We start from the raw sequence: 13,897 nt of genomic DNA on the forward strand, positions 1-13,897 counted from the left end.
ATTGCTATCACCTCAGCTAGACGAGTGGGAGAAATATTGGCTTTCCGACACAATACACCTTACCTGTCATTTTTGCCAGATGGAGTCCGCCTCATCCCAAACATCTCCTTCCTGCCGAAGGTGGTGTCAACGTTCCACCTGCAGTCGGAGGTCTTCCTTCCTGACTTCTTCCCAAATCCATCATTAGCGGAGGACAAATTATTACACACCTTGGACGTGAAGCGGGCTCTCCTGTTCTATCTCAATAGAACACACCCAACTAGGCGGGACTCACAACTTTTAGTCTCATACGCTTCGGCACGTCTGGGCACTCGCATCATGGCCCAGCGCCTGTCAAAGTGGATTGTGGGTCTCATCCGTCTGTGTTACCAGATCGCCAAACAGCCATTGCCTGGCCCTATCAGGGCTCATTCTACCAGGGCTGTCACGACTTCCACTGCCTTCCTCCAGGGAGTGCCACTGACGAACATTTGCAAAGCTGCTACGTGGGCCATGCCTAATACCTTCATAAGGCACTATGCCCTAGACATCTGTACAAACACCAATACCAACATGGGACGTCACATTCTGTCTTCGGCTACGCAGTAAAAGACCTGCCAGCACCCTCCTCCAGGTAGGCCACTGCTCGCTAATCTCCCATGGGTGTGAAACACAGAGACCACGTCGAAGGTAAGCATGTTGCTTACCAGTAACTGGTAATCTTCGAGTGGTCATCTGTGCATTCACACCACCCGCCCTCCTTCCCCGCTGCTGTCAGCTTCTACATTTTTGAATAGGGGTTGATTTGCGGCGGTTTGAAGGAACTGGCGGGATGTCCGCGCCCACCCCTCTGGGCATGCGCGGTGGGGTTCCTGCGCATGCCCGAGGGACTGGGCGTGAAAATCCATTAAAAGAGCTTGCTACAGCACCGATCGATCCAACACATGCGCATTAGATCCCATGGGTGTGAATGCACAGATGGCCACTCGAAGATCACCAGTTACTGGTAAGCAACCTGCTTTTTTTGTTGATTTGCATGTTTGAGTGGTTTCTGTTCAAAAATACAATACAGATGTTTGTTCTGTAACTTGGGATAAATTATCTAAGTTACAAGATAGTATTTAACATGATATAGGGATATTAAACTATATTTCAAGTGCCTGAAGCTACAGAAATGGTGAACAAAACGTAGTCCATTAGAGAAGAATTAAAAAGATTACAGCAGATTGTATCTGAACCACAGAATATTTCAAATTTTACATTTCTCTCTAGATTTTTAGAAGAGTTTGACAGCAACATTTTCATCTCCAATAGTAATCTTTCAGAATTTATTATCACCCTTTTTCTAGGGTGGTTCCCCAGTAAGGCTCTTTTCATTCCGCTTCATGGAAAATTTAAATTCCACATAACATAGAACAGTATTCTCTATAAAAGTTACATTCCTAATATATGTCTACTGAGAACTAAGTCTCCTTAAGCAATGATTCTACTTTTCCCTACAAAGGTATTTTATTCCCTGATTTTTAGTTTGCTTAATTACTTTCTGCTTTCCTCAGACTGTTTGTTCTCTTGGGGTATGCACAAACTAATATAAATTATGAGATATGGTTTCCTTGGAGAGCCTGGAAGATCAAGTACTGTTCTGCTAACTTTGAATCATTCAATAGCACTATTTGTATTTTATTTTATTGTTCATGATTATAATAGCATGATTAAGAAATTGGGTTCACTACAAAGTGAGAAAACATTATGAGCACCTCCCCTTGACTCCAGAACAGGACTTGATAATTTACAATTGATACACAAATACTGAGATAATCAGGAATTAATTAAACTGGAAGGAGAAGGAAGACAGCAATATTTAAGGGGATAATAACCCTGAGAAACCTCAGTATTACTTTGACTGTCCACATGGGACATTCTTGTGCTACAACTGCGTTTTAAGAATTGCTGTAACTGCTAAAAAAAGATGGAAAACGTTAAAGGAAACACTAAAATGAAATAGGTTGACAGCATTGTTGTCTGGAATATCCAGAACAAATAATGGCAATACCAGACAAATGGTTTTGGAACCACAGCTAGAATTCTCAAACTCTGATATAATATAGTTCATATGGCATTATATCAAATAGGTTCAATTTGTAAGAATGTCATGACAAGTCATTCCCTGAAACTGTAGGTGAATTTAATTTTAAACAATCCTAAAAAAAGAATCTGCAATATAAGATCTTCTGTGGGTTAACCTAGGGAAAAGTGCAAGTTCTATCTCTGTCAACTTTTGTTCTGGTGAATTAATGTGATCATTTTCTTATTATGATATCTAAAATTAAAGCAGACAACACATGAAAGCAGCAAAGTGAGGTGATTCAGAAAACATAGGGGGTTCTACATATTCTGATCTTTCTAAAGTCTGCAGATAAGATGCAGCTTTGTAAATTACCAAATGGGCTGAAAAGGCCTGATGAAGACTGAGCATGGAATATTAAGAGCAACTGCTAGTCTGTTCCAAGGAAAGAAAAAATGGTGGGAATTGGAAGGTGGGGACTTGTCATCAGGTCCCAAAGAGCTTACAAAATTCTGGAAGGGAAAATTTGGTTATGAATCAGAAGGACATTTCTAAATTATTCCCCCCCAATGATTTTTGATAGTCCCCCAGTTTATTGTATCTGTTGTAAAATGGATAGTTCAGATTGATTGGGCCACCCACAGATAAGATATCTGGGCCCCTTGCATCTTTCCTCTCATAGCAAGTTTCATGGCTTTTAGGGTCTATTTCTAAGGTTCTCTGGAGACAGGGCTGGAGTTTCTGCATAATCAGAGGAGTCTCCAGGTATGCAGAAAAATATTACTCTGTAAATACAAAAGAATGGTGCCCTTCCACCAGTCTAATGAGGACTGGAGATGCTCATTTTGCTCTTAGAGAGTCAATTATAATGAAAAAAATACCAAAGAGCAGGTGGAAATTGACCTGTTCAAGCTTCAAAGTGTTTCTGATATCCTGGAGAGGTAGATTTGAGTGAATGAGTGGATTGGTAGGATTTTGCAGCTGTTTATACTTGCTGCAGTTCTTCATGCCCTTTCACCTTGTCAGGCTGTATTTGAAATCTGGCGAGAAAAATTTCTTCCTGCTTATCTGTTTTCCCGGAACAGTAGCATTAATTTAGGGATATTCAATAGATGGTAGTCCTACCTAACTAATTGGAGTTTATGGCTGAACAGGAATTTGAACCTGAGTCTCTCACATTCAAGGATTCCCCCCCCCCTCAGTGTCTGTAGAGTATTGACTGAACTATAATGTGTACCCACCCCATTTCACTTACTGTTACCAGCTGCAAACTGCAGATGGAAATTGTATATATATTGAACTTTGAAAATCACATACATCCTGACAAAGCCAAAATGATACATATTGTTCAACAGTACCCTTCTAAAAAAAGAATTTATTGCATTCATCTCAGGATTTTGTGAAAATAAAGTTGGATATGGTTGTGCTTAGATTTAAAGGAGATGCCCACAATGTATCTGTGAAAATAAAACTATGAGTGGTGCAACAAAGATTCGTAGATGTATTTGACTATCCTAAGTTTTATCGGGCTTTTCAATATGAAGAACAATTTATGCAGCATTACCCCAAGCAGACTGAAAGTATGTCTCCTGGGTAAAAATTCCAGAATGTTTGCTGTGTTTGTCTGTGATAGTAAAATTAAACAGAAGTCCAGTTTATGCTGGAATTAATTCTGTTAGCTCTTTGAAGTGCCATTGGACCTCTATTTAACTGTGTCTTCTGTGTGATTTCAAGACTTCTGTATGCAAACAACTTTTACCTTCAGTAAGTGAAAGTGTATTTTTACATTAAGCTTCTATACTACTGAGGAGTACTCTTCCCCTCAGGAATTCCTGGTATACAAAAGATAACCCATGAACTATATGTTGTTTAGCTCCAAATGGCCCATGGTGTGCCTGTGTTTAATTTTTAATCACAGCATCTGGAAACATACTAAAGAAAACGTTTTGTAGGTTCCTTCCCACCTTAGAATGTGGAAACTCTTCTATGGAACAGTTAGATTTGAATCCAGTAGTTCCTTAGAGTTTTCAAGAGTCTAAGCTCCCTTCATCAGATACAAAAGGATCTCTCAAAAATTTATATCCTGGAAATCTTGTTGGTCTATAAACTGCTACTGGACTTGAATCTTGCTCTTTTACTGCAGACCAACATGGCTTCCCTCTGAAACTATCTTTTATGGAAGTGATTCTCATATCCCTTCAGACAGAGGTTTCAGTCCCCTGAAAGCCATAAACAGTGTAATCATTTGTTTCAGGTCAGAAGAAATTTAGTAGCATTCCTACCTTAGTCCAGCAGATGTAATTCAAGATTAGAATAAAATGAGAGTAATATAATACTTACACAAAACATATTCTGTTGCACAGTTCTTAAGCTTTAGTGAGGTAAGCGGTGATTTGTCTTTCATACAGGAATTGTGTTTGCAGTTATCAATATTTAAGTCTCCATTTATATACATCCCTGTTGCATGTTTAGACATCACATTTCTTTTTTCTGAAATCACTTCATTTTAACATTTGTTTTCCAGATAAAGGCTTATATTCATATAATTCAGGTAAATTTTAAGCATGTTGAACTGTTTATTGCTTATATACATATATTCTGTTTTTTGCTTTATATTATTGATGTGCTTCTGCTACCTGTTAAGTACCAGTTCAATTGCTAATTTGCTCTGTGAATTTATTTTTCTGCTTTCAGAAATAGGCCTTTGTCCATGTAATCGTATTGTATGCATTTATTGCTTAGTATTGTACACATCTTGCTGAAAACGTTAGTGGTTTTAAAAAACTCTATTTGTTCTGCTTCCATCTAAAGGTGCATCTAAAGGTATTACTGTTAATATACTGACTGTAGGTTGGATCCAAATGTGTTGGTCTGTTGTGTGATAGCTCTTATACCCGTCTAACCACACTTTCATTAGTGGAGGTACAGAGGCAATTCCTGAATTCCTTCCTGAACTGTAGCTCTCTCCCCCACTTTGCCTTGTCATGTTCTTGATGAGGGTTGTCTGACACCCCCCCCTCCAGAGCAGAGTTTTGGGGTCATCGGAGGGCTGCAGTGGAAAGTGGGAAGTCCTGTTCCACATCTTTTGCTCTGCTCACAGTACTTTGGTTCATCCCCATATGAGGTGCACATTAAGCTAGTTTGTGACAATTCTGTTAGAAGTTAATTGTACTACTGTTCTGTACTGTGCCTCTTTTATTGGAAGTATTTCAGTGTATAAAACTATATGAGTAAAATGTCTGAGATTAGTGAATACCTTTTAATTTTGATTCAATTTCTGCATAGACTATCAGATTACAAATCACCAGCCTTGGTTATCTTAATCCACATAAATAACACATACCTTTATAGCCCTACAACTTGCAATACATATTTTTTCTTCGCCTTCAGATATTTGTTCAGTTCCAACTAATTGTGTACCATTTACAGATATTCTATATTATTTACAGCCTTGTGCATACCATATACTTATCCAGCTGCTGCTGGAAAATCTTCAAAGAAAGAAATTTCACAGAGAGAGAGAGAGAGAGAGAGAGATTATTGGGAAGGATGGGCAGCTGAATTGACTATTGGGCAGCTGACCTCGACTTCCCCACCTGTGGGCACTCACCCGCCAGGCTTTGCATCATCAGCTGCCCGTCCTGAGCCTGCCCCTCGTTTTGGTATTCCAACTTTCCACCCCCTCCTGTGCTAAACCTCCCCCCTTTTGCCTCTAGCTTGCAAGGGGGCATTGGCACACTCCTGAACCTGTGGCTGTGATTTCCCCAGAGAGCACTTTCCTAAGGGAACCTGCTTTGTGGGGCTGTAACTTGACCTCCCCTAAATCTAATCCTCACCAAACTTGTAGGGCGGGTAGAAGAGAGTCAGCTAGAGACTTGCTGTGAGGTTGATGTTCTACAGCATTACGAACCTCATGAAATGAACTGGTTCAATAAACGAGAAGGCTCGTGAAGGTTCGTGGTTCATGGGGCCCCACAAACTACAAACTGAAACATCTCAATTTCCCAGTTCATGCTCATCCCTAGACACATCTACTCCACTTGAGGTTTCTCGTGGAAAAAGGAAAACCCACTGCCTCAACTTCATGTGTTCCCTTTGTAAGCATGAATTTTCTTTTTATTTGTCTGAAATCAGGCAGGGAGCATCCCAGTGCAACCAGTGGAAAAAACAGAATGCAATAATGAACTCATTGCCCTTTAATTCCAGTCACACAGACTCTGAATCAAAATTTTTAAAACTAAAGTAAATTAAATATGAAAAAGTCCCATACACATTTCTGCTAACAAGTTAGATGAAGGGGCAAAGTTTGCTCCTAAAATGTGAATAGAATTGGAAAATACTGCAGCTGTTTCTGAAAGGAGAAGATGCACAGGGATGAGATAAACTGAAAAAGATGGGGGGAAGCACAAATGTAAAATGCTTGCATTGTTTAACACAATGAAGGCAAACATGAAAGTCAGCAATGTAGTGCAGAGGCAAAAACAATCAATGCTTCACTGAAACAGAATGGCAACAGTATTTCTTATACTATATCATAGCTGCAAGTTCAGTAGACAGAATGTAAGATGGCTGGGAAGAATTCAGCAAAAGTTTGAGTACATCAGACATTATGGACAAGATTAAAGGCATCTGAATAACATTTCAGAAATAGATAATATATAGGTGAGTTTTTTGCTTCTATGATTAGAGAGCCAAAGCAGATCTGCTCAAAATCCTATCTATATACTAATAGCCAAGGGATACTGTGCATGCAGATACTTATTTCCACAGATTCGAGGCACCTAGGGGGCAAAGAGATCTTTCAGCACTCCTGGGGCACTCGCCAGGTGTGCAGAAAAATCTTACATGTTTAAAAAAGTGTATGGGGGATACTTAAAGCCCCCCCCCAAGTCAAATGGCATTCTCTACTTACAGATCCCTGTAGAACACTCAGGGGCACAAGGGAAGCTGTGTGGCTGCATACGGCGCTGCTAAGAATGCCGGGAGCAGCTGTTGGCGCCATGAGGACAGGCGCTCGTGGCTCCAGCCGTCCACCCTGCAGCACAAACTGCCACCTCTGAAACCGTCACTGCCCCGTAGATCTCTGACTGTAGAGTGAGGCTCTGCAGGTGGACTCGACTCAGGCAGAGGCTTCCAAGGCTGCAATCAGCTCTGTCGGGTTCCTGTGGAGGATAAGGAGCCTCCCCCTCAATGGTACTCACTCCCACAGAAACTCAGGGTCTCAGGAGTCAATGTGTGGGGAGGGCAGAAGCAAGGGAGTGTGCACAGGAAATGAAATGTGGAACACAGAGCTGAGAAGTGGAAGGGGGGTGGAGGGGGAGAGAATCTGGGTTGGAGGGAGGATGGAAGGGTTCAGCCGCACTCCAGGACTGCAGAGCAAGAGCAGAGACATTGGGAAGCAGAGACTTGAAGCCGCGTTCCCCAGTCCTGTGCCGGCTGCCTGCCTGGCCCTCCTGACAAGAAGTTGCCTAATAAATTTGCTGTTGCCATTTGCTCTCTCCCTCCCTCTCCTGTGCCCGGCCTCACTCAGCCAGCTTGCCTGCTCCGCCTGCTTTGCTTTGAAGCTGAGGCTCAGCTGTTCCAAACTGCCAGCGCGCACCTTGCAGGAGAAGCAGGGAGGTGGAGAAGCCTGGGCCCTGTGGGGGGGGGAGCTTTTTGGCGTGAGCAGCTTTTTCCAGCAGCAACTTCATCCCCAGCTGCAGCAATGCTGCTGCTCTCCAGAAGGGCTCACATGCTGGCTCCTGTGTGGTGGCGGCGGCTCAGAGTGCCATGTCTCTGCAGTCTTTGCAGCTGCAGCAGGGGCAATTGTGGGAGCGGGCAGAGAGATGGGGAGCCTGCAGGCAATCCAGTCGCCTCTGACACAGATAACAAATCCCACAGCTAGGTTAAAATCTCCCCTCACTCTCTTTTCTAAGTAGGCTCCAGAGATCTCATACTTTGTCTGCTCTCACATGGTCAACATCTGAAGCAGCAGGCATGAGCCAGGAAAATGAGTGTTAATATTTAGGCTTGGGATAGGGTTGCTAAGCTCCAGGTGGCACTTGGAGATCTCCAGACAACCAAGATCAGTTTGTTTGGCAGCCCTAACCTTTTAAATGCTAGAGTGGTAATACCAGCTGCTGTGGTCTCTGATGCACAGGGTCGCTTTGAACATTTTGCTGCTGTGCCCAGTAATTCCCACCCTTGCAGTCTGCAGGAGATGCTCTGTGATGCTTCCTTAATGTCTTCCATGTTCCTTGGCCTTATAGGGATACAAAACAAAGCACAACACATTACGCAGCATTTTGTTGCAGGTCCCCTCTTGTTCAGGTCTATTATCTGGGGCTGAGTCTCTGGAGTGGTTCTTAACAGTGCACTGTCAGTCATCCTACAGGACGGAGAGTGGAAAAGAATATATTTCAGTCTGCAGAGTTTATTTATTTACTTACTTCACTTATATTGTGCCTTTACCTTGCATATACCCTACCTTTCTCCCCAGTGGGGGCCTAAAGAAGCACTACAGAGTTACTCCCAACCATGGTAGGGCATTACTTAAAACAGGCACATGGAAACCACTTTCAATGATCAGTCTTTTCAATGATTATTCAGTACAGGTACCAGTCTTCTGAATGGAACGAGGTCAGAAGTTTAGTTATTCCATGTCTTGGTTAAAAAACCTTGTGTCCCAGCCAAGGATCACTCAATGTCTTTTAAGAACTTTATTTAAAATCACTCTTGAACAAGTTACATTAAAAGGGAATCACAATTAGTTGTTGTATATTTTCTGGGCTGTATGGCTGTGGTCTTGGCATTGTAGTACCTGATGTTTCGCCAGCAGCTGTGACTGGCATCCTCAGAGATATAACACATAAGGATGGAGTACTCTCTGTATCAACGTGAGAAGAAAAATGGTAGGCAGGTAATTTATATGTACTCAGGAAGGTGGGGTAGGGCTGACTAATTATCTTGTAGGGGTTTCCCAGGCTGTGACATGCTAATAGAGGAGCTTTCCTTAAGGATGTGCTTTTGCATACGGATTTCAGCAGCTGGGAAGGAAATAGGGTTGGCACCTCTGGGTTGGGAAATTCCTGGAGATCTGAGGAGTGGAGATTTGAGATTTGAGGAGTGGAGCCTGTAGAGGGTGGGGTTTGAGGAGGAGTGGGACCTCAGACAGGTACAATGCCATAGACTCTACCCTCCAATTCCTCTTGGGGAACCATTGTTGCCAATCTCCAGGGGAGGGCTGGAGATCACTCAGAATTACTCTTTAGATCTCTTCAGATGGCAGAGATCAGTTCCCCTGGAGAAAATGGTAATTTTCCTTGCTGAGGTTGCCACAGCAAATTGGCGCTGAGTGCCCAAGGCCAGGGCACCCACCCAGAGCCTCTTTCTAGAGCTCGTTGTATTTATTTCCACAACAGGCCTTATTTCTAGTTATAAATAAAAAGTATACAGGTCATCCCTTCTGCTACCTACATTTTATCTTCACAACTCTGTGAGGTAGATAAGGATGAGAGTACATGACTGGCCCAAGTTCACCTAGCCAGCTTCCATGGTAGACTGGAGAGTCAAACCTGTGTCTCTCAGGTCCTACTCCAATGCCATAATCACAACACACTCACTCTCACACTTTGCATTGAGGGTTCCTATCAAGCAGCATCACCTCCACCATAAAGGGCACTAGTGAGAGAAGGAATTTTCTGTCCATTTGGGTGATGTAGTTAGGCTGCCACTATGATACAAACAAGGGGAGATCCTGCCCATCAGTGCAGAAGTTGTGGATCCTAGGGTCCAAAGTGCAAAATGGGTGATGCTCTAGCACCGGAGGAGGGTGGAAAGTTTGAAAACCGAGATGATGGGCAGGCTCAGGATGGGCAGTTGATGATGCCAAGCCCGGCAGGTGAGTGCCTGAAGATGTGGAAATCAACAATCCTAGGGTCCAAAGTGCAAAGAACCCCAATACCCCTGTCGTCGTCTCCACGCCCCCTTCCCCACCTCTCCTCGAGGAGGTGTCCGTCCTTCTGCAAAAGGGTAGCCATCGAACATGTACCACCACACCTCCAAGGGACAGGATTTTATTCCCGATACTTCACAGTCCCGAAGAGAGACGGAGGCGTTCAACCCATATTATCTCTAAGGGAACTGAATCGTTTTTGTGACCTACCACCGCTTCCGCATGGTGTCCCTACAACAGATCATGCCATTGCTTTGCAGACACGTCTGGATGGCCACCCTTGACCTCCAAGACGCATATTTCCATCTTACTATCCACCCCTTCCACCGCCAATACCTACACTTTGCAATTGGTCAACAGCACTACCAGTATGTGGCCCTTCCATTCGGCCTGTCCAGCGCCCCAAGGGTCTTCACAAAGACTATGATTGTGGTTGCAGCTTTCCTCTGTCTCCGTGGTATCTTCATCTACCCATTTATAGACGATTGGATTCTGGTAGCACCTTCCAGCAATGCCCTGGTCTCAAACATCAAAAAGACTCTGGCGCTATTGGACAATCTGGGCCTGCGAGTCAATCAAGAAAAGTCTCAATTGCGTCAGGTCCAATGAATACAGTACATCGGCGCAATACTGGATTCGAAGACATGCATGGCTTACCTGCCCCACGACAGGACAACAGATATCATTTCCTTAGCCACCATCGTTTGTACCCAACCCTCCGTCACGGCCTTCCAAATTCAGAGGCTGCTCGGCCTGATGGCTGCAATTACGTCAGCTCTTGTCTTTGCCATACTCAAAATGCACCCTTTACAGCTCTGGTTTATCCGCAACTACGACCTGTCGAAAAATGCACACACCGTCGTCATATCCCCTCTTCCCAGCATACAGGACTCATTACTTTGGTGGACTGTCCCTTCAAATATCCTCCAGGGAGCGCCCTTCCACCCTCTGGCACCTGAAGTCACCATAACGACGGATGCTTCCCTTACAGGATGGGGTGCACACTCCATGGGACTTTCTGTTGGAGACAAATGGGACGCGCAGATGAGGAGGCGACACATAAACTTCCTAGAACTGCTGGCTATACAACACGCTATCACCAGCTTCCTACCTTTAATCAAGGGAAAATGTGTCACGGTCCTCACGGACAACACCACAGCGCTCTCATGTCAACAGACATGGAGGCACTGTTTCCCTACGCCTCTGCAACCTTGCCATCCAATTGTGGGAGCTTTGCATCGCCAACTTCCTTGGTGGTCTCCCATCCAAATACTAACCAGGGCTGACCCTGCTTAACTTCTGGGATCTGACGAGATTGTCTAACCCAGGCTACACATACCATACGTAAAGCTAATTCTTTGTCCTGATCATTATCTTGAGAATCAGGCTTGGTATTTACTAGTACTCGTTTTGAATCATGACTTTGAGAGGAATTATCATTACTTTTTAACATAAACTTGTAATAATAATATATTTTGATAGAGCCCTTTCTGTCCCCTTTGTCCTTGTGGGCCCACACTAGGCATTTCATTTCACATCACATAAAGAGTGCATAGATACAAATTAATCCATTAATGGTCTCATCTCAAGTGTAGGATCCTCAACCTACACCCATCTTTCATTAATACTCATATCCTTCCCTCATCTTAACAATAGTTTGTCTCTATACCAAAGGTAACCATGATTAACTTTAATAGGGTTCATTTCTAAACTAAGATTTATGGTTAGCTTAACACCATGGTTTCACATCCTTGGTTATAAAGAAATCTTGACTGTCTTTAACTATAAACACCAAGCCATGATGAAGGGCATCAGCAGAAATTTGCTTGTCTTGGAATACATGACACTTTGGCCCATTCCTGTTCCTTTAATAATGGCTGAAAACAGGAAGATTATTTTTGCCATGTCTCTTAGACTGAGACTGTTAGTAAGAAACAGAAATGTACTGGCTGGCAATAGTATATGATTTGCAGTTACGTAAATCTAGTTCCACAATATTGTGATAAAATTAGATTAAATGAAATAACCTGAGGTACAAGGCTGTAACTAAACACCAGACAGTTGTGCTGTCAAAAGCAAAAGCCTGCTTGAGGAAAAGGACTTATTTATCAAGGATATGTTATGTTTTAGTTGACATTGTACTCTTGATCCTCTGTGAACAGAAACGGTGGAGGAGCTTATTCTGTGTTCCCGTGTTTTTGCTTTACTCTTCTGTATTTGGAATCACACATTATTTATTAAAACATTTATACCCCACCTTTCCTCTTGGCTCATCTGAGGACAGAGATAGACTTCTCTAAGTGAAGGCTCTGAACTAGTCAGTATCTTTATTTCAGTTGGGTTCACCAACTCTTCCAGCTATATTCTTTAGTCCTTCCATACCTTATTTGTATTGCTGAGGTGAACTAAGTTGTGCTTTCCTTCCCCCTAACATTCTTGGACTGTTGACAAATCGTTAAATGTGGTTGTTTGTAAACCATTGGATTATATTTCTCTCCTTCTGAGAAGAAAACAGAGGAGAAGGAAAAGATAAGCATTTCTATGTAAAATTAACTCAAAGCCCTATACTGTTTTGTTCTTACATTTAAGTTCTAATAATACAATCAGCTTTTGATGACTAAGCTAGTTATTTCAGTAAGTACAGTACTTGCCACATTAATATTTTCATATTCAAAATACTACTTTTTCTCAATGTGTTGAGATCTATTATTTGTCTTGTGGGAAACAAGTTTTGTACATACAAAACTACTGAGTCTTACAAATGGTTATCATTTTTTTAAATAACACGTTTATGTGTAATTAATCCTATAATAACTCTTATTTTTGTAGGGTCCAAACGAATAAGTGATAGTGAAGTCTCGGACTATGATTGTGATGATGGAATAGGAGTAGTATCAGGTAATGAATTTACAACTACAAAACTGGTCTGTTTGGATGTTATTCTCTCCCCTGCCCCTGGAATTATCTTTTGTTCACCCTTTTCCAGTTTCTTTCTTCCTTCCTCTTGCTATGGGAACATGTGAGCTGTCGAACTGTTGTTGTTTGAATCCTGGGATGTCTTGTCTTGATTATTCATATCTCCCCCGTAGTAAGGGAGAAGGGGCTTAAGGTCATGGATCTATTATCCTGGGAAGCTTGAGGTAATGGCTAATACCTAAGGGACTGCCTTTCCCCGCATATTCCCCCAAGGGCACTAAGGTCAGGGAGCCAAAATCTCCTGGATATTCCAGGCCCCAAGACCATCAAACTTGCTACGACCAGGGTTAGGCCTTCTCGGTGGCGGCTCCTATCCGGTGGAAAACTTGCTACGACCAGGGTTAGGCCATTCTCGGTGGCGGCTCCTATCCGGTGGAATGAGCTCCCGGGGGAGATCCGGGCCCTGCGGGACCTTGTGCAGTTCTGCAGGGCCTGTAAGATGGAGCTCTTCCGCCAGGCTTTTGAGTAGGAGCCACTGCCGCCACCATTCCATCAATGCCTTCCCACCACCGCACACCATCACCGTTGGTGCGGGTATCATCAGAGGGAGCGGGACATCCCTAGGGGACGACAGGGTTGTGGGGATGTACACTGCTGTTGTTGGTTAGATATATAACATCTTAGAACACCATCTTGGTTTATGATTTGGAGTAAGTAAGTATTAGAGCACCGGAAATCTATTTTTAAGAATTTTAATTAATTATAGTATGTTATTATTGTATTTATACTGTTTTTATTGTTGTAATCTGGCATTTATGCCTCTGTTAGCCGCCCTGAGCCTTCGAGGAGGGCGGGATACAAATCCAAATAAATAAATAAATAAATAAAAACTGTCTAAATGGATCTCCACTACCATCTCCCACTGTTATCAGTTAGCAGATCAACCCTTACCAGACTGTTCTCAGGCTTATTCCATTAGAGACAGGTCTACATCTGCAGCATTC

General features: G+C 42.9%; 1 protein-coding gene across 5 annotated transcripts in view; it reads left to right on the top strand.

The window, feature by feature from the left end:
* RIMS2 (regulating synaptic membrane exocytosis 2) overlaps positions 1-13,897 on the top strand; it is a 611,329-nt gene that overhangs the window by 363,199 nt on the left and 234,233 nt on the right. For 4 of the 5 annotated variants that reach the window (XM_015407292.1, XM_015407291.1, XM_015407295.1 and 1 more), the window contains one exon: positions 12,807-12,875. In XM_015407292.1, the coding sequence (XP_015262778.1) occupies positions 12,807-12,875 (69 nt within the window). Of the gene's footprint in view, positions 1-4,568; positions 4,596-12,806; positions 12,876-13,897 lie in introns of all 5 variants that reach the window. The other variant, XM_015407290.1, reaches the window with a different exon arrangement.

This window comes from Gekko japonicus, unplaced genomic scaffold (genome assembly GCF_001447785.1).
Source record: "Gekko japonicus isolate JY-2015 unplaced genomic scaffold, Gekko_japonicus_V1.1 scaffold119, whole genome shotgun sequence".
Taxonomy (NCBI): domain Eukaryota; kingdom Metazoa; phylum Chordata; class Lepidosauria; order Squamata; family Gekkonidae; genus Gekko; species Gekko japonicus.